Source organism: Bos indicus, chromosome 17, assembly GCF_029378745.1.
Source record: "Bos indicus isolate NIAB-ARS_2022 breed Sahiwal x Tharparkar chromosome 17, NIAB-ARS_B.indTharparkar_mat_pri_1.0, whole genome shotgun sequence".
Taxonomy (NCBI): Eukaryota; Metazoa; Chordata; class Mammalia; order Artiodactyla; family Bovidae; genus Bos; species Bos indicus.
The window spans coordinates 61,247,839-61,272,063 of record NC_091776.1 but is presented as its reverse complement, the minus strand read 5'-3'; the positions used below and the strand labels follow the sequence as shown (position 1 = coordinate 61,272,063).

The following is a 24,225-nucleotide window of genomic DNA, read 5'->3' as shown; positions in this document are numbered from 1 at the left end:
AACCGAGGGGAATAAAGAATCGAATGGTAAAAAGGAAAGTTAATCAGACACCGAGTCCCGCCTTCTGAGATTGATGGGTAACCTAGCAACGCAGGAACAGCTGTGGTAACCAAGGACAGAAAAACCTAAAGACCACCGAGCAGGTGAGTGATCATGTGGGGAAGGGCTGGAGATGATGGGGAGATGTTGAATGGGATCTAGTCCTCTATCTTTTGACTCTCTGAGGAATCAGCATCCCGTCCCCCACTCCTCCCACCGCGAGCCCGTCCCCATCTCAGGACCCTGATCGCCAGCCCCTGCCTCAGTCTGGACCTCCCTCTCGACCTTCTGCAAAGACGACTGGGCATCCTCTTTGGTGTCTCTGCCTCTACTCTGCCCCTCCTCTTGTCCACTTCATGGTTCCACTTCCTCATCCGTAAAACGTGGATGATACTAGTCAAGTGGAATCACACCAAAGTTAAACTACTTTCAAGTCACACATAGGTGACTTGGGGGTGAGAGAGTAGTTTTATAAGTCCCCTACCATTCCATCAACAGCTTATACATCCCAAAGTGAGCGTGCAATGAAAGTGAGTGTTTGAATTATGTACCTTTGTACCAATGTTGGCCTTTTGTGCTATAGTAACTTTAGACCTTAACTTCCATCGCTGTCCTTAAAATATAATTTCATTTACATACTCAAGAGAAAGGGTTTGTTGCAAGGATTAACTAAAACAAAGTAGAATAGTGGTCATCAGGGGCTGGGGGAGTGGGAAGCGGGCAGTTATTACTTAATAGGTACAGAGTTTCAATTTGGGATGATGAAAAAGTTCTGGAAGGCAGATGGTGGTGATGGTTGCATATAGATATGAATGTAACAATTTAATGCCACTGGATTTAAAATGGTAACAGTGGTAAACTTTATGTTGCCTGCATGCTTGCTCAGTTGCTTCAATTGAACTCAATCTCTTCAGTTATGTCTTGACTCTGCAAACCCTTGGACGGTAGCCCACCAGGCTCCTCTATCCATAAGATTTTCCAGGCAAGAATACCTGAGTGGATTGGCCTTCCCTCCTCTAGGGAATCTTCCCAACCCAGGACTCCAACCTGGTCTTCTGCACTGAAGGTGGATTCTTTACCTCTGAGCTTATGTATATTTTAACACAATAATAATTTTTCAAAGCAACTATAAAGCTAGACAAAACCATCTATTGCTAAATTAGCACTCTGAAAATCAGCCAAAGGCATACAACAACCTGAGAGCTTTTATTCATAAAACCACCAAACTTCAAGTTTGTTCTGCACTTACCTGGGACTTCTCTGATTTCCCCACACTCAGTTCTATCTGGCATAATAGTTCAACCAGGGCGGGTAGCCCCCTGAAAGACAAGAGCTTCACTGTCGCTGTCTGATGGGGCTCACTTGATGTGGAGGACTTTTGGCTAAAGTAGCAATCTTGGTGGGACGAGAACGGGGAATGCCAGCGGGTGTAGCAGTCCAAGGTTGTAGTTCTATTCGGCGCCAACAGTGGACTGAAAACTTGGAGTTCTGGGGAATGGGGCATCCATGCGGAACCTGATGAGCTCTGTGTCTTACCTTGACTGACTAGAGGTTATGCGCATGTGCAGCAGAGACCTGCTTCAGGCCCAAGCGACTTAGAAATGCTTGGCTGTTGGAGCCTGTGTAGACAGGTGTACTGAATGCACAGGATACTTGCCATCCAAGAATAGGAGCCTTACTGGTTCAAAGTTTGAGCACAGCCCCTGACTGATATTTGGCTGAATATTAAACTATGTGGATACACAGGTGACCCCTAGGAAGCCAAGTTTTAAAATAAAAATATGCAAAAAAAAAATTAAGCAGAAGTATCAGTAGCTGCACACCGTGAAGGAGACTGACTTGACAGATTTAGTCCGGGAAGTAAATTACCAAACGCCCAAGCAAAACAAAAACAGCAATCATTGGGAAAAAAAATACTGTGTTGCTACCAAAAAAAAAAAATTCTTACAAGATTTCCAGTGTTCAGTAAAAATTGTGGGATGTGTGTAAACATACTCAGGGAAAAAAAGCAGTCAACAGAAACAGTCTCTATGTGTCCCCAGATGTTGGTTTCAGCAGACAAAGACTTCAAACAAGCTATTGTAAATACGATCAAAAAACTAAAGGAAACCATGTTTAAATAATTGAAAGAAGACAAGATAACAATGACTCATCAAATAGAAAATATTTAGTATCCCAGAATGCTGCTGCTACTGCTGCTAAGTCACTTCAGTCATGTCCGACTCTGTGCGACCCCATAGACGGCAGCCCACCAGGCTCCCCCGCCCCTGGGATTCTCCAGGCAAGAACACTGAAGTGGGTTGCCATTTCCTTCTCCAATGCATGAAAGTGAAAAGTGAAAGTGAAGTCGCTCAGTCGTGTCCGACTCTTAGCGACTCCATGGACCGCAGAGTACCAGGCTGCTCCATCCATGGGATTTTCCAAGCAAGAGTACTGGAGTGGGGTGCCATTGCCTTCTCTGACAGATTATGATAAATTAAGATGTACATAAATCGACCACTAAAAAAAATTTTTTTTAAATCAATGGAATAATCAAAAGAATGGACTAAAAACATTTAACACAATAAAAAGCATTCGGTCTTTGGCAAAACTAATACAATATTGTAAAGTTTTAAAAATAAAATAAAATTAAAAAAAATAAAATAAAATAAAAAGCATTTGGTCAATAGCATGGGGACAAAAAAGAAAAGGCATGAGATGAAATAAATAAAAAATAGTAAAACAGCAGATGTAAATCCAACTATATGAATCAGTTCAGTTCAGTTCAGTCGCTCAGTCGTGTCTGACTCTTTGCGACCCCGTGAATCGCAGCACTCCAGGCCTCCCTGTCCATCACCAACTCCCAGAGTTCACTCAGACTCATGTCCATCAAGCCAGTGATGCCATCCAGCCATCTCACCCTGTGTCATCCCCTTCTCCTCCTGCCCCCAATCCCTCCCAGCATCAGGGTCTTTTCCAATGAGTCAACTCTTCGCATGAGGTGGCCAAAGTACTGGAGTTTCAGCTTTAGCATCATTCTTTCCAAAGAAATCCCAGGGCTGATCTCCTTCAGAATGGACTGGTTGGATTTCCTTGCAGTCCAAGGGACTCTCAAGAGTCTTCTCCAACACCACAGTTCAAAAGCATCAATGCTTCGGCGCTCAGCCTTCCTCACAGTCCAACTCTCACATCCATACATGACTACAGGAAAAACCATAGCCTTGACTAGATGAACCTTTGTTGGCAAAGTAATGTCTCTGCTTTTGAATATGCTATCTAGGTTGGTCATAACTTTCCTTCCAGGGAGTAAGCGTCTTTTAATTTCATGGCTGCAGTCACCATCTGCAGTGATTTTGGACCCCCAAAAAATAAAGTCAGTCACTGTTTCCATCATTTCCCCATCTATTTGCCATAAAGTGATGGGACCAGATGCCATGATCTTTGTTTTCTGAGTGTTGAGCTTTAAGCCAACTTTTTCACTCTCCACTTTCACTTTCATCAAGAGGCTTTTTAGTTCCTCTTCACTTTCTGCCATAAGGGTGGTGTCATCTGCATATCTGAGGTTATTGATATTTCTCCCAGCAATCTTGATTCCAGCTTGTGTTTCTTCCAGTCCAGCGTTTGTCATGATGTACTTTGCATATGAGTTAAATAAGCAGGGTGACAATATACAGCCTTGACGTACTCCTTTTCCTGTTTGGAACCAGTCTGTTGTTCCATGTCCAGTTCTAACTGTTGCTTCCTGACCTGCATACAGATTTCTCAAGAGGCAGGTCAGGTGGTCTGGTATTCCCATATCTTTAAGAATTTTCCAGAGTCTGTTGTGATCCACACAGTCAAAGGCTTTGGTATAGTCAATAAAGCAGAAATAGATGTTTTTCTGGAACTCTCTTGCTTTTGCCATGATCCAACAGATGTTGGCAATTTGATCTCTGGAATAATTTAATGTAAATTATTAAATGGAAAAAAACACTCCAATTAAAACAGAGGTTGCCAGACTAAATTTAAAAAATGAGACTGGGGAACTCCTTGGCAGTCCTGTGATTAGGACTCAGTGCTTTCACTGCCAAAGGTGCAGGTTCAATCCCCAGTCAGGGAACTATGCTGTGCGGCACAGTCAAAAAAAAGAGAAAGAAATGTTTCAAAATAAATAAATACATAAGTGAGACTGAAATATATTCTGCCTACAAGAAATTCATCTTAGATTAAAAGACACAGAAAATAAAAAAAAGTTGGACTCCATGCAAACAGTAACCATAAGAAAGCTGGAAAGGCTAAACTGCTATCAGACAAAATTGACTTTAAGACAAAAAGGAAATATTACTAGAACAAAGAGGGACCATTTGATATTGATAGGAAGGCTAATATACCGGGAAGATATAGCTGGACTGACCAAGAAAATAAAAGGCACAAATTGCCAAAATGAGAACTATAGAAACTTAAAGAATTATAAGGAATATGATGAAAAACTTCATGCCAAAAAAATAAGACAACTTAGATAAAATGAATGAATTCCTCAGTTTAGTTCAGTTGCTCAATTGTGTCTGACTCTTTTCAACCCCATGGACTGCAGCATGCCAGGCCTCCCTGTCCATCACCAACTCCCAGAGTTTACCCAAACTCATCTCCATTGAGTTGGTTATGCCATCCAACCATCTCATCCTCTGTTGTCCCCTTCTCCTCCCACCTTCAATCTTTCCCAGCATCAGGGTCTTTTCAAATGAGTCAGCTCTTCTAATCAGGTGGCCAAAATATTGGAGTTTCAGCTTCAACATCACTCAGAACTAGAAAGACAAATTGTTAAAATTGACCCAAGAAGAAAGAGAAAATTTGAATAGACCTGTAACGAGTAAACAGATTGAATTAGAAATAGTCTTCCAGAATTCCCTGGCAGTCCAGTGGTTAAGACTTGGTGCTTTCACTGCTGTGGGCTCAGGTTTGATCCCTGGTTGGGAAACTAAGATCCCACCAGCTAGAAGGTGCAGCCACCAAAAAAAAAAAAAAAAAGAATTAAGAACTGAGTCTTTTCTCCCTACTCAATTGCTAAATTCCCCGCATGTACATACTTCCCTTTTTCCCTGGGAGAAAACAGCTCTGGGCAGTGAGGCCAATGTATAGCCTAGTTCCTCCCTCAACATATAATCATAATCACTCCACTTGAGAGAGAGCTTTTAACCCTCCAAAGGGCCTTCCCATTTGTTAAACCATCCTTCCTCAACCCAGTTCCCATGTGATTGCTGTGACAGGTGTGTGTTCCCACGTGCAAAAGAGATAAGGGACTTGCCCAGACTTATTCCAAGAGCCCCTGGCAGGGGAGGATGCTGCACCCAGGGCTCCTAAGACCCAGCTGGTGAATCTGATCTTGATTCTGTAACTGATGGTGGTTTGAGATGGCACCAAGATCAGCTCATCAGACAGAGTGGGCAAGGCATGAGCAAGCCTTCCTTTGAATCTGGACAGAGCACTGGACGTAGCATATGGGAGGGCAAGAGTTTTTTGGGGGAGGCAGGCCACTGTGGTCCAAACCAGTGGTTCTCAACGAGGAGCACTCCGCACCCACCCCACAGGAACATTGGGCAATGTCTGGAGATATTGCATCTCCAACTGATGGGCGCTAAGGGCAAAAGAAGGATGCTACTGGCATCAAGTGGGTAGAGGCCAGGAATGACGCTAAACATCCTGCAACACACAGGACAGCCTCCACAACAATTATCTGACCCCAAATGACAATAGTGTGGAGACTGAAAAACTCTGTTCTACACTGGTATTTTCACACAAGTGCTACACACACACACACACACACACACACACACACACCCCTACCTTTTCCCTTCAAGCCCTAGTTAGTGGAACTGAAAGCAAAAGGGATTAAAAATCAAGATCATTTGAAATACAGAACATCAGAGGAAATTATCTCTTTGGCCTTAGCTTTCAAATAATGGCACACATTATTTGTCCCATCTGACTCTTTTTTGATCCCCTGGACTGTAGCCCACCAGGCTTCTCTGTCTATGGAACTTTCCAGGCAAGAATACTGGAGTGGGTTGCCATTTCTTCCAAGAAATACTTCCAACCCAGGAACTGAACCTGCAACTCTGGCGTCTCCTGCATTCACAGGCAGATTCTTTACCACTGAGCCACCTGGGAAGACCCTAGCAGCAGGTTATATCCGATGGCCAATCAAATGCCTTTAACATAAAAGCTTTTGGATGCAGGTTGTTTTCTTTTAACCACAAGCCAGACAAAGAAATACATTTTCCTCCTCAACCTGGCACACAGCACAAGCCTGTTTAAATACAAAAGGATCCTTACTACATGCAGTGTGCTCTGATATTTTCTATTTCATTTATTTTTAATGCTAGTCTCAACAACCAAACTGATTCCACCATTCACTAAAGGGTCACAGTTTTAAAAAGACTCTTCTGCAACATCTATCAGTCAGGAAAAGCCAGTGTTTTGCATCTGATAAGATTATGATTTAAATGTATACATATATTTAAGTGGGGGAAGTCTATTTTAGAAAAATCCAAATTCACTGCTAAGAAATTCTTCCTTCTGTCTGAAACAACCCAAGTGATACTATCCACAGTTGCAGAGAACCAGAAATAAACACTTTGACAGCTACATTGCCAAAAGAGGAATTAAAAATTGTGATGAATTAATTTGTAAGGGGGAAGAGCCTGGAAAATGGTGAGTGGTTTAAGCGGTCTCTGTCTTCCTCCATTACTTACAGAAAGTCGTGAATAATGCAGAAGCCTGCATAATTAAAAACAGAAATAGTAAAAAGGAGTAGAAAAATGGATCCATGTTAGCTATTTATAAAACTTCCTGTGCAAAAACAAATATATATTATTTTGAGAAAAAACACACATTCTGTTTTAAGAAGTATTCAAATGTCAATATTAAATCATATTATTTTGGAAGTCCACCTAAAAGCCCAACATGATTGAGTCCGGACTTCATGTCATGCTCACAACAGTTTTATCAAGCGTGGTGTCTGTTACTGTCCCCATGTCACAGGTGAAAGTGAAACTCTAGCTCAGTCATGTTTGACTCTTTGTCACCCCATGGACCATAAACCTGCCAGGCTCCTCTGTCCATGGAATTCTCCAGGCAAGAATACTGGAGTGGGTTGCCATTTCCTTCTCCAGAGGATCTTCCCAACCCAGGAATTGAACCCAGATCGCCTACATTGCAGGTGGACTCTTTACCATCTGAGCCACCAGGGAATGTCACAGGTGAGGAAGCCAAAGATGCTCAGAGACATTAATAGACTTACCTAAAGCCACGGAGCAAGGAAGTGGTGATCCCCTAGGACTGAACTTCAAATTCGTCTAACATGGGAACCCCCAAACTTAATCACCATGCAGTGGGCTCCTGTTTTCCTGTTCAGATTCAGAGATAAGGGCCCAGAAGGTTAAGTGAATTTGCTCAGGGCTATAGCCATGGCCAGTAGCCATAGAGAGTTATTCATTATAAACCTAACCAGCAGCTTGGAAATCTGCCCCGCGGAGTGCATTCCGTCCCAACCTCAGACGCTATTCAGAGCCCTCTGTCTCCAAAGCCCAGGGTAACACGGGAGCCTGCGGTCACAGAGCCATCTCCACCGATGAGATTCAGTCTGTTACTACCGCCAATGTTCACGGCTCCACCTCCAGCCCAGGAATCTTCTGCAAGCCAGAAGCCATCCAGGGAACACAGGTTCTCAAAAAGGACAAGAGAGGACTGAGTAATCCTTCAAAAGAGGCCACAGGGGGACTTTCCCATGGCTGAGTGACTAAACAACAATAGCATTCTGGTTTCAGACTCATCTTGCCTAGGTCCCACTATCTAGCTGGAGTGAAATAACATCAGGAGGTAGACATTGTTATCTTCTGTTTAATGAGTTGAAACAGATTTTCCAGTTACAGCAGAGATATAAAGTTTCCTTTTTAATGAGAAGTACTTAAAAATGAAAGTGTACTTAAAGAAAGTACCTGAGTTGATAATAGCACAGCCTGGTCTAGAGATCTGGTAGAAGTCATAAGGCTGACATTCCAGTGAGAGGGATTTGGGCGACACTGAGTTGGAACCAGCCGTCATGAAGGTATCTCTTGTTACCCATCACTGTGGCATCAAGCTGACCTGTGGGCCCCGTGTCATCATCAGTTACATGGTGCGTCTTTGTAATTCACCCATAATACCTGTCTCTTGAGAAACCTGTATGCGGGTCAGGAAGCAACAGTCAGAACCCTCTATGGAACAACTGACTGGTTCAGAATTGAGAAAGGAATACCACAAGGCTGTTGTCACCCTGTTTATTTAACTTATACGCAGAGCACATGCGAAATGCCAGGCTGGATGAATCACAAGCTAGAATCAAGATTGCCAGGAGAAATATCAATAACCTTAGACATGCAGATGATACCACTCTAATGGCAGAAAGTGTTGATATCTGGCAGAAAACAACAAAATTCTGTAAAGCAATTATCCTTCAATTAAAAATAAATTAATTTTTTAAAACTTAAAAAAAAAAGAAAATGAAGAGGAACTAAAGTATCTCTTGATCCGGGTGAAGGAAGAGAGTGAAAAAGCCGGCTTAAAACTCAATATTAAAAAAACTAAGATCGTGACATCTGGTCCCATCACTTCATGGCAGATAGAAGGGGAAAAGGTGGAAGCAGTGACAGATATCCTCTTCTTGGGCTCTAAAATCACTGCAGATGGTACTCCAGCCATGAAATTAGAAGACCATTGCTTCTTGGCAGGAAAGCTTTGACAAATCTAGATAATGTGTTAAAAAGCAAAGATATCACTTTGCCAACAGAAGTCTGTATAGTCAAGGCTATGGTTTTTCCAGCAGTCATGTATGGATATGAGAGCTAGACAGTAAAGAAGGCAGAGCACCAAGGAATTGATGTTTTTGAATTGTAGTGCTGCAGAAGACTCTTGAGAGTCCCTTGAACTATATGGAGATCAAACAAGTCAATCCTAAAGGAAATCAACTCTGAATATTCATTGAAAGGACTGATGCTGAAGCTCCAATACTTTGACCACCTGATGTGAAGAGTTGACTCATTGGAAAAGACCCTGATGCTGAGTAAGGTTGAAGGCAGGAGGAGAAGGGGACGACAGAGGATGAGATGGTTGGATGGCTTCACTGAGTCAATGGACATGAACTTTGGCAACCTCCGGGAGATGGTGAGGGACAGGGAAGCCTGGCATACTGCAGCCCGTGGGGGTCTCGAACAGTCGAACATGACTTGGCAACTGAATAACAGCAGCAGCAACAAAAATTTCCAAAGTGTGTGAATACTTGACTCCAAAATATAAAAACCAATGAGAGGTGATTCAAAGCTTGCCCTAAAATGATTTAGTCCGTCTCCTTCACCTGCTTTTTTTTTTTTTTGGCACTCGGCTTGTGGGATCTTAGTTCCCTGACCACTTATCAAACCCAGGCCCCTCAACACTGGACTGCCAAGGAGTTCCTAAGAGTGAGTTAGTATTTAAATGGCATTCCTTAAAATGAGATGCCCCTCATACCCACCCACACCCACACCCAGACACACACAAACACCCTGTCTCTCTCTCTCAAGTTTGTTTTTTCACATCCTTTGACTTCTCCATGGACTAGCGCTGGATTTGAGGGTACTTGTAGGTGCTGGACTTTCTTCTCCTTTTTCTCCCCAGGGGGAAACATACATAATTTACCTCAAACCTTTTTTTTTTTTAAACTCCAAAATGTTCCGAGAGGGAATGTAATACAACATCCAACAAGCCCATTTGAATGAAAACGAGATATAATTTGCATGATAAAGATATATTTCCATTTATAAAGTTCAGCAACAGAATTAATGACAAATAAAGGGATGATCCAATTAAAGTCCCCCCTCCATTAATAGCAGTGCTTCACTCTCGGGGCAGGAATCTTAAAAGGAGAGGCTTGCGTTGGAAGAGATTTAAATATTAAGGTTGGTGGCATTAAAAAGGACATGAAGTGATCACATTAGAATTCAAGGAAAAGAGATTCTCCAGTGATTTTTGTCATCAGAAGTCAGATGCATTTCCCCCAGTCCCAGTTCCACTGGCTTTTTCTTGTTCACCCAAATGAGCTGTCAGGAACTGATGGGCGTCATCATAATCAAAGAAAACAAGTTTGCCCTTTAAAGCAAAAGAGGTAATTTGGCTGAAAGAAAATGGGAACATTTTCTTCAACACTGCATTCAATGTCGCACTCTTAAAAACTTCGAGCATTCTGATTTATGCATGAGAGCTTTGGGGGACACTGGGGAGACGTGCCTTCGTGAAACATTTTGTTCACATCCATCCTGTGGCTGGGCAGATTTCCTTCATCCCCAGAGAGGCTGAGGAAGCTCCACGGCCATCCCTAAAATGTTATTTTCAGGAGAAGCCTGAAGCAACTCACAAGATTTATTAAGGCGCAGGAAGCAGGTGGGAATCAAAGAGATGCAAGATAGAGCACCTCCCTCTCGGTCCAGTGCAGGGGACATGGGTTCAAAACCAGGTCGGATCCCACATGCTGCATGGAATGCAGCCAAAAAAAAAAAAAAAAACAGTGAGAGAGAGAGGATTGAAGGTCTAGATACCTCCTTTTCAGCAAAGCAAAGAGTAAACAGAAAGAAGTGGAGGGAATCCAAGAAACGAGAAACACCTAAAGGGCCAAATAGGAAGAAAGGCAGCCAGATCAGGCGCTAAGCAACTGACAACACAACTTCATTCCCTCCTTCCATAGTTGCTGAACTTTCACGTGTGCCTGTTCCATATCCCAAACTAGGTTATAAACTCTGGGAGGACAAGAAATACCTTGCATCTTTTTTTTAATATCCCTGGGGCCTCAATAAATACCCAAATGGGTGACTGCTCGGACTATCTTGCTGGGAACAGCAGCAGATGTAAGCAGACCAGTTAAAGAACTCTTTGATCATCAAGCGAGCACCATCAAGGGCCCTGCTCAGTGGCAGAGAGGCTGCTGAGAAGGAAACAGACTGGGAGCTCTCAGGGGTGAACACAGATAACTGGGTGGTATGTTGGATATGGGAGAGGAGGCAGAGTTCGGGTGGCATTCAGGTGTCTGGCTTGAACAATTCAGGTGGCAGAATTGTTGACCATCCAGACAAGGGGTACTGGATGGACAAGGCAAGGAGTGGAGACGTGGTGGGGTCCATCTTCGACACGGTATGTTGGGAGGTCCAGCCGATCCCGGCCATCTGGATCTCCAGGGAGGGGCGGGGTGGTGGGAGATGCAGACTGGGAAACCACTGAAGTCCTAAACTTTGGATTTTGTTTTCCCCCAGATAATAATACTTGTTATTTATCGAGCACTCACAATGCCAGGATCTGTGCCAGAAACTTCCCCTGTGATGATCCCTGTCCAATGACTGAGGAAGCCCAGGCTTAGTGGGATTAAATAGCCAGCCCAGGGTCCCGCAGCGAGGATCTGAAACTCACACGGGGTTGCTGCAAAGCTTAATACTTTTAGCCACCCGGCCATATAGGCCAACACTGATGACTGATTTCTGACTGCCACCATAGGTATTTTTTTTTTTCCCCTGAAAGTCTTTTAAACTTTTAATTTTGTAGTAATTATAGATTTACAGAAAAGTAGCAAAGATAGTACAGAGAATTCCCCTGTCACCTTCGTTCAGCTCCCCCAGATGTTAATAACTTACATAACCATGGTTTGTCAAAACTAAGAAATTAAAATTGATACAATGCTAGGAACTAAACTATCAACTTTATTTGGCTATCCGGTTTTCCTACTAATGTCCTTCTTGTGATTCGGGAGCCACTTCAGTATACACTGTTGCATCTAGCAAAACAGTTTTTCTTTTTTTTTTTTTTAAAGTATTTATTTATTTGGCTGTATCAGGTCTTGGTTGTGACACACAGGATCTTCATCACGACACTCTGGCTTCTCTCTAGCTGTGACATGGGCTGAGTTGCCCCCTTGGCATGTGGGATCTTAATTCCCCGACCAGGGATTAAACCTGAGTCCCCTGCATTGGAATGCAGATTTTTAACCACTGGACCCCCAGGGAAGTCCTAAAACAGTATTTTTTTTTTAATATATAGTTTTAAAGATTGAAGTATACTTGACTTACAATATTTGTCAGTTTTCAGGCATACAGGACAGTGGTTCAGCTTTATATATATACATATATGTACAACTTTTAAGATTTTTTTCCATTATGTTATTACAAGATATTGAATATAGTTCCCTGTGCTGTACAGTAAATCTTTGCTGTTTATCTATTTTATATATAGTAGTGTGGATCTGTAAATCCCATACTCCTAATTTATCCCCATCTCCTTCCCTCGTGATAAATGGAAGTTTGTTTTCTTTGTCTATGAGTCTGTTTCTGTAGCAAAACAGTTTTCTAAGTAGTGCTTTGAAATCTTTGGTCATCCCCACCCTGATTTTTAAAGTACATTTTTAAAAGCCAATGCAGATACACTGTGCTTGTCCTGGTGCTGTTTGCTCTCAGCACTATTATTTGCTTGTCTGTCTTCTGCTCTGTCTCTGGCTGTCCACCCCTGCTGGCTACATTGCCCAGGCTCCCTTGTCAGCTGGTTTCCCCCTGAATTCGGTCAAGGGGAGGTGCTGGTGTTAGATTGGAAGGCTGGACGAAGGGAGGAACCAGATTTCCGCCCCTTCTCTCTGCTTTGGGCTGCATTTCCAGTAGAGGCTACAGCTCCACTGGGGCTACAGTGACTCCTGGACAGGAAATGGCTGTGGCTCCAGCTTCCCCCAGGGAACCCTGATCCCCAGACCCGCCTCTCCTCCTCCTCCTGTGTGGCTTCCGGCCACTGACAATCGCTGGGTGGCTTCCCCTTCCCCTGGTTGGCCACTCAGCTCTTCCATCACCCATGTCACTGGTGTGCGTGCACAGTCATGTCTGACTTTTTCCAACCCCACGGACTGTAGCCCACCAGGCTCTTCTGTCTGTGGGGTTCTCCAGGCAAGAATACTGGAATAGGCTGCCATGCCCTTCTCCAGGGGATCTTCCTGACCCAGGGATCTGACCCACGTCTCCTGCTTTGGTAGGCGAATTCTTCACCACTGAGCCACCTGGGAAGCCCAGGATGTGTTTAAATACTTAGAATGATGTCTGCATTCCTGGTTGGCCCCTGCCTTACACACGTGCCTGAGACCCACCTCCTTATTTGGTCCCCTTACCCTTGGGGCCCTGACACTGTCACGGAGTTAAAAACTGTTTTCCGTGAGAGGTTCTGGGTCAAAGATGCAGAACGTCTAAGGTGAACTCTCCACATCAATAGTTTACAGCTGCTGTGGCCATGCCAGCCGTCCCGATGTCAGCGTGACCCTGATGACTGCCTTCTCCTTCCTTTTTCAGGGTGGCCAGACATAATCAAAGCAGGAGGCCCAGGGAGCCTACCCAAGTCTCAATCTCTCAGAGTGTGCAGAGGAGAAGCTCATAAAATGGCTCTGGACGTCCTAACCGTGGCCCCCCTCTATCAAGGTCCTGACATCAACAAAATAAGGCTGATAGCCCAGACAACCAAAAAGTCCACCATCCCGCCAAAAGCCCTAACCCCCGCCAGGAGCAAACTCACGACCATCGAGACCAAGAGGATCATGTCCGTCCTGGACGAGACTATCCACAAGGTGGAGCTGGTGAGCCTGCTGTCCCACGCGGCGTCAGAGTCCAAGACTTCGGAGGGGATGCTGGGGCCGGACATCGCGAAGGCAGTGAGGGAGCACGAGGACCTCTGCCAGGCCCTCCTGGACCGAGTCAGTTACCTGCAGGAGGAAGAAAGGAAACTGCAGGAGGCGGAAGAGTTCGAGGACGAAGCGTGGTTCCGAGAGCGCCTCTTCGCCATGGACTTGCAGAAATCCCAGCTCCCGCCGCTGATGCAGGAGATCAAAGAATCCACCAAGAACGTCGTGAGACTCCTGCTCAGTAACCCCCAGGCCGCCAGCCTGCTGCAGGCTCAGACCCTGGGCAGGAGCAAGGAAGCCCAGTGTTTTATCGATAGCCTGGTAGAACTCCGAGGTTTCCTGTTTGAGAAGTTACTCACCAGTCCTATGGAAGCCAGAGACAAGATCCAGTTCATCCAGGACATCACCCGACGGAATCGGAGGCACCAAGAGATCATAGACACCCTGGAAAATGAACTGGCGGCCTGTGTGAGGAACAGGAATGCGGAGGTATGAATACACGGTACTGGTCAGATTAGAGCCGGAGCCCCCAGGGAGAGGCCCCACGTCTTTTGGCAATTGGGGTTTCTTCCTTCCACGGTTTAAATAGTTGTTTTCATTCATTTGCTCCACAAATATTGTTTTGAACACTCACCAGGTGCCAGGTCTTACAAATGATGAGTCCACATAGTCTCAGCCTCATGGAGTTCATGAGAGAGAAGGCAGGTCTTAAAGATCTGATTTAATTACGTCTTGAGAAGTACAAGAAAGGGTTAAGTACAAAGTGCTATAAGAGAGTGTTATAGGAAGCCTGAACTTGGAACTCAGAGACATGGAAGCCATGACTTGAAGAATGAGACGGTGTAAACCAGGTGGGTGAAATAGAGAGGGACTTTCCAGTCCAGGGCTGGATAATAAACATTTAAGACTTTGCTGAGAGATCACCTTTGAGGCCTATTCAAGGAATGTGATCTTTGTCCTGAGGGCAGGTGAGAGGGGTGGAAGTTCTAGAAGAATTTTTAAGAGGGGAAAAGATAACATGATCCCAACCTAATAACCATCTGGGGACACCTACTGTGTTATTTTATTTTAAAAATTATTTTTGTTCATTTATTTTTGGTGGCCTGAGCTTGGTCTTCGTTGCTGCCTGCGGGCTTTCTCTGATTGCAGTGAGCCAGGGCTCTCCTCTATTTGCGGTGAGCCAGCTTCTCATTGTGGTGGCTTCTCTTGTGAAGAACAAACTCCAGAGCCTAGGCTGGGAAGCTGTGGCGCTCGGGCTCAGCTGCCCCACAGCATGTGGGATCTTCCCAGACCAGGGATCAAACACATGTCCCCTGACTTGGCAGGCTGGTTCTTCACCACTGGACCACCAGGGAAGTCCTGTGTGTGATTTTTTTACATACATTTTCTCACCAACATCTTACAAAGTCCCTGGAGGTGGTGTATAAGTGTAGGTTTAGCTGCTAAAACAAAGAGACCCCAAATAATAGGGGCTTAGTCAAGCTGAAGACGGATTTCTGTTTAACAGAGAGCTGGCATGGAAGTTCTGCTTCGTAAACTTGTCAGGGGCCCAGGTTCCTTCTGGCTGGCTTCTCTGACATCCTTCACACAAGACTTCAAACCATGGACCCAAGAGGATGTTCCAGCTTCCCCTAGTCGTGTTGTTATTGGTCCAGCCAGCAGGAAAGAGGAAAGCAGAGAAGGGGGCTTTGACCTGCTCTTTTGGGCCACCAACTGGAAGCAGTTCTTAGCCAGTGCTAGAGATGCGGCCATGGGGTCGCTAAGAGTCGGACACGACTGAGCGACTTCACTTTCACTTTTCACTTTCATACACTGGAGAAGGAAATGGCAACCCACTCCAGTGTTCTTGCCTGGAGAATCCCAGGGACGGGGAAGCCGTCTATGGGGTCGCACAGAGTCGGACACGACTGAAATGACTTAGCAACAGCAGACATGCTGGGAAAGTGGTCTGTAGCCGGGGCCATGCTCCCAGCAAAACATTTTGGTCTATAGCCTTGCCAGGGAGAGCAGGTCCTGGGGGACAGCTGCCACCTTTTCATCGCCCTGTGATAGATGAGAGACCAAGGCCATTCTCCCTCCCTGGCGCACTGGTTTCCTGACTTGGTCCTGTTCGGCATTCACTAGGGCTTGTTGATGACTACTTGTGTGGTGATTTGATTGGGGTCTGGGTCCCCCACAGGAGGACAGGGACCTCATCTCTCTCAGCCCCTCGCTGTGTCCCCAGCAGACCTGGCATGAAAAGCAGACATGCTAATTATTTGGTGAGTGGAGAGATGACAGGCTCCCGGGAGTTCAGTCAGAGGAGGTCACTCAGAGGTTGGAGGGGTGTGACTTAGGGACAGGGACAGGACCCCACCCTGCCAAGTGTCTTTGCTGATCTCATTCAGGTGGTGGAAAACAACTTGGGGCTGCCAAGTTGGACAGATCTGGGTGGGCAAATTTCATTTCTGCCAGGTGGGCAAATTCCATCAGGTCATCGGATCTCAGTGTAAAATGAGGGGTGACACCAATTAGGCAGGTTTCAGGGGTCCACACGAGAAGCTCTGACTCTTCATAGCACTGCCTGCCTTCAAACCCAGCACCTGAAGGTTGAAGACTTGCCCACAGGATTGGCTTGCCTCAAACCCCCTCCCTAAGCCCACCTGCCACTCCCTGAGTCCAGGAAGTGAGCTCAGACCCACTGTGGGCCCCCTGCCAGCCGCCCCCAAGCCCAAAGCTGCCGGCCTGAGCCAGCCACAGCACCGGTGTGTTCAGAGGGAAACCCTAGCGCTTGTGATCAGGCTTTGGAGCTTGTTTACGGAACAGCCCCAACTCCCCCGACCCAACCCTAATTCCTGTTTCAGAACCCACTGAGGGCAGGAGCCAAGCCAGGCCCTCAAGGGGAGAACCGGGTGGCATTCCCCGCGCTGGGCGTTTATCTCACACCTTCATGCATCACGCCAGGTATCTCTACCAACTGGGTACTTCCCATTGCGCCTCAGGCAGGAGCATGGAGCTGTCTCAGGCACGCTGAGCCCTTGGCTCACTCCAGGAAACAGAGGGTGGTGGTCACAGATGTGGGCTCCAGATGGGACAGACCGGGCTTCAAATTCCAGTGAAGCTGCGCAACCCCAGACAGACTCAACCCCTCTATTTTCCCGTCTCTAGGCAGGCGGTCCCATCTTCATCCTGGGCCGGGGGTAGGATGGGGAGACATAATAATGCCCCCCACCTCCGAGAGCTGCAGGCACGCCAGCCTCTCCTGCCTTGGCGATCCACCATGGCGGGCGGTATCCTCGAGAGTCTCTCCTCTTTCTGGTCCAGGTGGAGAAGGAGAACTTTGTGATCCAAGAGCTGAAAAACCACCTGCACCAGGTGCTCAGGTTCTCGGAGAACAGCCTCCTGCGCACCAAGCAGGAGGCGGAGAAGCAGCAGAAGGCGGACTTCCGGGCCTCGCAGGCCAGGGTGGCCACGGTCCAGCAGGAGATCCTGGTGCTGCAGTCGCAGTTCCACAACCTGGTCATGGAGAACCGGGACACAGAGCAGGCGCTGAGGAAGGTGCCCTGGGGAGGCGGGACAGCGCGGGCAGTGGGGCCACCAGGGCGGGGGGTGGGGGTGGGCAGAGGAGCCGGGGGGCACTGGGGGCAGAGACATGGGGTCCCACTACATGCCAGCTCTGTGACCTTGAGCAAGCTCCCAAGCTCCTCTGGGCCCCGCAAGGAGGAGGACACCCACCCACCCATCCTGCAAAGGAAATGAAGGCACACAGAAACCTCTGGCAAATCCCTCAGCTCCCTCCAAGCCTTAGTTTCCACATCTTGAAGACGATCACGATTGAATAGGCCTCAATGAGTTATTATGAGAACTAGATGAGATGGGGGGTGGAGAGCTGGTGCCTAGTAGGTGCTCATTAAGTATCCTTTCTTCATCCGCCTTCTCCCTCATCTCAGCCAGGCCCCAGGCCCCGCAGGCCCTGCAGGCCCCGCAGGCCCCAGTTTGCTGTGGACTCCCTTTCTGCACAAAGGGCACCCTTGGCTATCACTTGTCCTCACTTCGTTTTCATTTCACAAATTTTTGGAGAATCTGCTGGAAGCCCTGGGCCTCTCCCCCATGAAAAGGCACAGGTGCCCCTGCACACAGGGGTGGGCAATTCTTGAGTCACAGGCCCCCTGGAGCCAGCCTGTGCATGGTGCGCAAGGTAAGAACTTTTGCACTGTAAGGGCTGTGTGTTTAATCGTTCAGTCATGTCGGACTCTTTGCAAGCCCATGGACTGTAGCCCGCCAGGCTCCTCTGTCCATGGGATTCTCCAGGCAAGAATATTGGAGAATACTGTCCATTTCCTTCTCCAGGAGATCTTCCCAACCCAGGGCTCAAACCTGGGTCTCCTACATTACAGGCAGATTCTTTACCATCTGAGCTACCAGGGAAGCCCGTAAGAACTAAGGAGCCAATTTTTAAACATTGAGGTGAAATTCACATAACAAAAAAATATAACCATTTTATTCAGTGGCACTTAGTATTCACAGCGTTGTACAACCACAACCTCTCTCTAGTTCCAAAATACTTTCATCACCTCCAAACAAACCTTGTACTCATTAAGCAGTTTCTCACCCACTTCCCTTCCCCCAGCCCCTGGAAACCACTAATCTTCTTTCTGTCTCCTTGGATTTGCCTATTCTGGACTCTTCATGTAAATGGAGTCATAAAATATGTAGTCTTTCTAGCATCTCCTTTCAAGGTCTGCCCACATAGCATCTGCCAACACTTCACTCCTTTTTATGGCAGAATAATATTGCAGAACTCCAAAGAATAGCAAGGAGAGAAAAGAAAGCTTTCCTCAATGATCAGTGCAAAGAAATAGAGGAAAACAATAGAATGGGAAAGACTAGAGATCTCTTCAAGAAAATTAGAGATACCAAGGGAACATTTCATGCAAAGATGGGCTCGATAAAGGACAGAAATGGTATGGACCTAACAGAAGCAGAAGATATTAAGATGTGGCAAGAATACACAGAAGAACTGTACAAAAAAGATCTTCATGACCCAGATGATCACAATGGTGTGATCACTTACCTAGAGCCAGACTTCCTGGAATGTGAAGTCAAGTGGGCCTTAGGAAGCATCACTAGGAACAAAGCTAGTGGAGGTGATGGAATTCCAGTTGAGCTATTTAAAATCCTGAAAGATGATGCTGTGAAAGTGCTACACTCAATATGTCAGCAAATCTGGAAAACTTAGCAGTGGCCACAGGACTGGAAAAGGTCAGTTTTCATTCCAATCCCAAAGAAAGGCAATGCCAAAGAATGTTCAAACTACTGCACAATTGTACTCATCTCACATGCTAGTAAATTAATGCTCAAAATTCTCCAAGCCAGGCTTCAACAGTATGTGAACTGTGAACTTCCAGATGTTCAAGCTGGTTTTAGAAAAGGCAGAGGAACCAGAGATCAAATTGCCAACATCCACTGGATCATGAAAAAAGCAGGAGAGTTCCAGAAAAACATATATTTCTGCTTTATTGACTATGCCAAAGCCTTTGACTGTGTGGATCACAACAAACTGTGGAAAATTCTGAAAGAGATGGGAATACCAGACCACCTGACCTGCCTCTTGAGAAACCTGTATGCAGGTCAGGAAGCAACAGTTAGAACTGGATATGGAACAACAGACTAGTTCCAAATAGGGAAAGAAGTACATCAAGGCTGTATATTGTCACCCTGCTTGTTTAACTTATATGCAGAGTACATCATGAGAAACGCTGGGTTGGATGAAGCACAAGCTGGAATTAAGATTGCTGGGAGAAATATCAATAACCTCAGATATGCAGATGACACCACCCTTATGGCAGAAAGTGAAGAGGAACTAAAAAGCCTCTTGATGAAAGTGAAGGAATAGAGTGAAAAAGTTGGCTTAAAGCTCAACATTCAGAAAACTCAGATCATGGCATCTGGTCCCATTACTTCATGGCAAATAGATGGGGAAATGATGGAAACAGTGACTGACTTTATTTTTGGGGGGTCCAAAATCACTGCAGATGGTGACTGCAGCCATGAAATTAAAGACGCTTACTCCTTGGAAGGAAAGTTATGACCAACCTAGACAGCATATTCAAAAGCAGAGACATTACTTTGCCAACAAAGGTCTGTCTAGTCAAGGCTATGGTTTTTCCAGTAGTCATGAATGGATGTGAGAGTTGGACTATAAAGAAAGCTGAGGTGAAAAACTGATGCTTTTGAACCATGGTGTTGGAGAAGACTGTTGAGAGTCCCTTGGACTGCAAGGAGATCCAACCAGTCTATCCTAAAGGAGATCAATCCTGATTGTTCAGGAAGGACTGATGTTGAAGCTGAAACTCTAATACTTTGGGCACCTGATGTGAAGAACTGACTCATTGGAAAAGACTCTGATGCTGGGAAAGTTTGAAGGTGGGAGAAGGGGATGACAAAGGATGAGATGGTTGGATGGCATCACAGACTCAATGGAGATGAGTTTGAGTAAACTCTGGGAGTTGGTGATGGAGATGGAGGCTTGGTGTGCTGCAGTCCATGGGGTCGCAAAGAGTTGGACACAACTGAGTGACTGAACTGAACTGAACATTCCATTGTACGTACAGGAGCTGATCTTTTAAAGACAAAATTAGAGCACATTCCTCTGCTGTGTCTAAATCCATGCAACAGTGAGCGTCCCCTCCCCCTTACACTAGAAACCAAACTCCTCCCACTGCAGACCCTCCCTCTGCAGCACAGCTTCTCACTCTGAACTCACTGGGACCGTGCTCCCCTGTGGCCATGCCATCCCAGCCACACAGGCTCAGGTGCCTATTCTTTAAACATCACAAGCTTGTTCCCAGCTCAGGGCCTTTGCACTGGCTGCTCCATCTGCCTAGAATGTTCCGGAGCCAGACAGCTGGCTTCAAATCCAAGCTCTAACCACCCATCAGCTCCGTGATCTTGGGTCCAGTGAGTCAGTACTCCTGATTCCGTGCCCTCATCTGTGAAATGGAGAACCTACCTTGTGGTGTGGATTCAAGCAGGCAAGTAGGCGAAGCATGACATACTGCCTGCTGACACAGAGCAGGCTTGCTGCCGTTCATTGTTACTATCAGTCCATCACACAATGACTAATTGAATTTTTTTTTTCAGAAAAAATATAAAGTGGAAACGGAAATTGAGAACTGGATCCAGAAATACGATTCAGAGATGAGTGAAAAGCAGGTATTTGTCTGCCTAATTCTGTCTCAAGTGTGTTTCCCAAGATCCTCTAGGAATCGGGTGAGGGGGCAGGGGAAGAGAAGCCCTCGATGGTCCATGGTCTATGCCCAGTTCTGGGCCTCCCCAGAGTGACTTCCCTGTCGCTTCCTTAGGCTCAAGGGTTTGTCTAGTGTGGGGCAGTGAGGGGAGCAGTGGCAAAGGAAGGAAACGGAAGCTGCCAGCCACTAAGTGGCGCTTGACACCAGATCCAAAGATCTCGGCTCCATCTAGGGTCAACATCGCAGGCTCCCTGTCCCCTCCTGTTCGGCTCCCTCCAGCAGCCCCACCAGCCAGGACTCATCCGTGCTGGACTCAAGTACGAGTTCACCTCCACCACTTCACTCAGTTACCCAGGAACTTTCTACCAAGTGCTTGAGATGGGCCGGGTGCCAGCCTCCAGCAGTGGAGAAAGTCCCCACTGTCATCTGGAGGTTCTACTCTAGTGGCACTGATGTCGCTGTGTGACCTTAAGCAAGGGACTTGACCTTGGATTCTGCATGTGATCAACATAAGCAGTAACACCCAGGCCGGGACCATGGTGCAGATTCAGTGAGGCTCGGACAACACAGGATCTGGCCTGGAGCAGGTGCTCAGGGGACAGCAGCCTATAAAACAGGGGTGCCCTGAGGCCTCCACGCAGCTCTGTGCTGACATCAGTGGCCCAGAGCCCCAACTTTGGGGCCAGGAAGGCCTGGTGAGCACTGGAGAGGACCTCAGCCTCTGAGTGGCCCAATGTCAGGCGTGATGTCAAGAGTAGGGCAACTCGGGGTCTGTCTGATCCCCAGTGCTCTAGGAAGGGGGAGACTGGAGGCTGTGCTCATTTCTCTGTTCCCAGTGAGGGTGGTGGGTTAATGACGGCAAAGACAGAGTCCACTTAGCTCTGCCTTCTCTGGAAGTACTTTGCTTCTAATAGATGCTTGGTGGGAAGGAGGGAGGGAGGGAGATAGGTGTGAATTACAGCAGCAGAGGCTGTGGTTAGTTAGAGGTAGGGAAGAACTGTGGGGTTCCGTCACCCGAGGAAGGTCCTCTCTGGGTATCTTTGTGACATGGGCCACATTGATGGCAGTGGCTGGCATTTTTTTAAACGTCCCCACTGTGTGCCTGGCACCACCATTTAGGACGTTGCATCCAGCCCAACATTTAATCAGGGAAATAGTTCCCACCCCTGCTCCTGGGTTTGGAGTCGTCCCCACGTTTCAGATGAGGAAAAAGGGAAGGCTTGGAACAAGGTGAAGCCCCTCAAGACGCGGCCAAGCTGAGATTAGAAGCCCAGTCAGCCCAGCTCACAATGGGTGTTTTCCTCATTCCTGAAATTATTTAAGCTGGGCCTCACACCGCAAGCTGGGGATGGACTGCCATCACCTCTCCCCTTCCCATCTGGGCCTGGGATGCAGACAAGCTTAGCACTGGCAGCCATGGCTGGGGGCGGCAGCACCTGCAGGGAGGTGGGGAGCATGCAGCAGCACCCACAAGAGGGTGGAGACAGAGCTCTGAGCCTGGCGATGGCCCACCCGCCCCCTGCCTCTCGCCCCAGGACGAGTACGAGGAGCTGGACATCATCCACAAAGAGGAGCAGCTCCAGCTGGAGGAGCTGAAGAAACGGCACGACGTGCTGGTGGAAGAGTTCTCCCAGATCCAGGCCGAGCGCGAGATCTTGACCAAGAAGAGGCTAGAGGACGAGCAGGAGATGGTGCGCATGGTGCGGGCCGCCACGCTCATCCAGGCCCTGTGGAAGGGCTACCTGGTCCGCTCCATGCTCAAGTCCAAGAAGAAGAAGCGGGGCAAGGGCAAAGGAGAGACGAAGGGCAAGGGCAAAGGAAAAGGCAAGAAGTAAGTCCTGCCTTCGCGCTCGCCGTAATCTAACCTCTCACTCGAGAGCCGGCCTGGGAAGCCCCTGGGATGGGGAGCCCCGTGGTTTATGACTTCAACGCTTTTTCAAAATTAAAAACCATTGTCAAGCATAGCCTACAGATAAACTTCATTTTCCCTGGGGCCCCTGGGTGGTGTGTCCACGCTGCAGATGCTTTGTCCATTGTAGGGGGTGGGGCGGAGAGGCGGTGGGGAACACCCCAGGCGTACCCCTCTTTCCTGCCTGCCCCAGTCCCAGACCAGAAGTTGCCATGACTGCAACAGACGTATCACTGGCCAGGACAGACAGGCGGGGCGAGCAGAGAATTCTTAGAGGGACAGGGAGGGTTTCGGGCTGCCCTCAGTCCCTGCTCTGGGAATTACTTTGTTTACAACTTCACCCCCATTTAAAACTGTGAAAGCGCAGGGTCAAAGCCCAGCAACCTCACATTGGCCTTAATTGGTATCCAGGGGGGTCGAACAATGAATTTTTTAATTCACTTCTGGCATTAAAAAAAAAAAAAAACCACCCAGAGGCTATTGCTTAGAAATGGCTTTTCTGGGATTAAAAAAAAAAATCTCAGCATCCAGATAGCTTGGGCCTCCGTCTTCAAAAGATGGGCAGCAGCACCCCCTATAGATGCCCGTAGATGGCAGAGACAGGTTGCCCCAGTCCCCAGCACTCCTAAAGGTCTTCCAGCCCTCACCGCCTCAGTGTCAGCTGCCTCTTTTCATCATACTTGGGAAGTCGCTTCCTTTTTTTTAGTATAGTTTGGAGGAAAGAGGTACTTGTGGCCAATGTCTGTTAAAACGTAGGGGGAGGGGATGAAGGCAAATGAGAGTTTCAAGTAAAACTGAGGAGGGTTCTAATTCTGTTAAGAGTTCTAGGAAATTTAAACATCCACGTGTAAAATGCTGTGTTTGTGCTGAGAGCGCAGCTTGCTGGCTTCCTTCATGGCCCACCGACTTGCGTAGGCATCTGTACATGCGCCCCTGCTCCGTGTCACCGTTGGCTCCTCCCACAGTTCCCCAGGAGTGTTTGCGCACCTTTTCCCCCAGCGTAGTGGTCTAGAACCCAAGATGTGGCCTCAGCTGGCCTGTCTGGAATATCTGTGCTTCCTGGAGGCGCATCATGGGAAAATGGGGACAAGGAGAGGCCCAAAGCCTGGCCTCCACCCTACCCACTGGGATGCTGCGATTCTGGGTGCAACTCCATTAGGGCAAAGGCTTGGCTGTTCTTCCTAAGGGGCCTGACCCAGGACAGTGCAGAGCAGGGAAAAGGTGGGCCCTGACCAGTTAGGGCTCCATCTTGAATGCTCTCCAGGTGCCATGTGTAACTTTGTGTTCTTACTGGACCCCTCAATTTGGCAAAGTCCAATAATTGTGGATTTTGCTTTTTGTTTTTAAGAGCTTTGGTGCTGTAGTTCAGTCGCTAAGTCGTGTCCAAC

General features: G+C 47.1%; 1 protein-coding gene across 2 annotated transcripts; it reads left to right on the top strand.

The window, feature by feature from the left end:
- Positions 1–10: 10 nt before the first annotated feature.
- IQCD (IQ motif containing D) lies at positions 11–22,892 on the top strand. 2 transcript variants are annotated; one of them, XM_019978058.2, is made up of 5 exons: positions 11–143; positions 13,374–14,188; positions 17,003–17,236; positions 20,822–20,893; positions 22,464–22,892. In XM_019978058.2, exons 2-5 carry the CDS (start codon positions 13,460–13,462, stop codon positions 22,761–22,763), a joined length of 1,335 nt encoding a protein of 444 aa, XP_019833617.2. In that variant the 5' UTR covers positions 11–143; positions 13,374–13,459; the 3' UTR covers positions 22,764–22,892. The 2 variants fall into 2 exon arrangements, with proteins under 2 accessions (XP_019833617.2, XP_070625737.1); XM_070769636.1 differs by lacking the exon at positions 11–143 and adding an exon at positions 11,024–11,193.
- Positions 22,893–24,225: the final 1,333 nt, after the last annotated feature.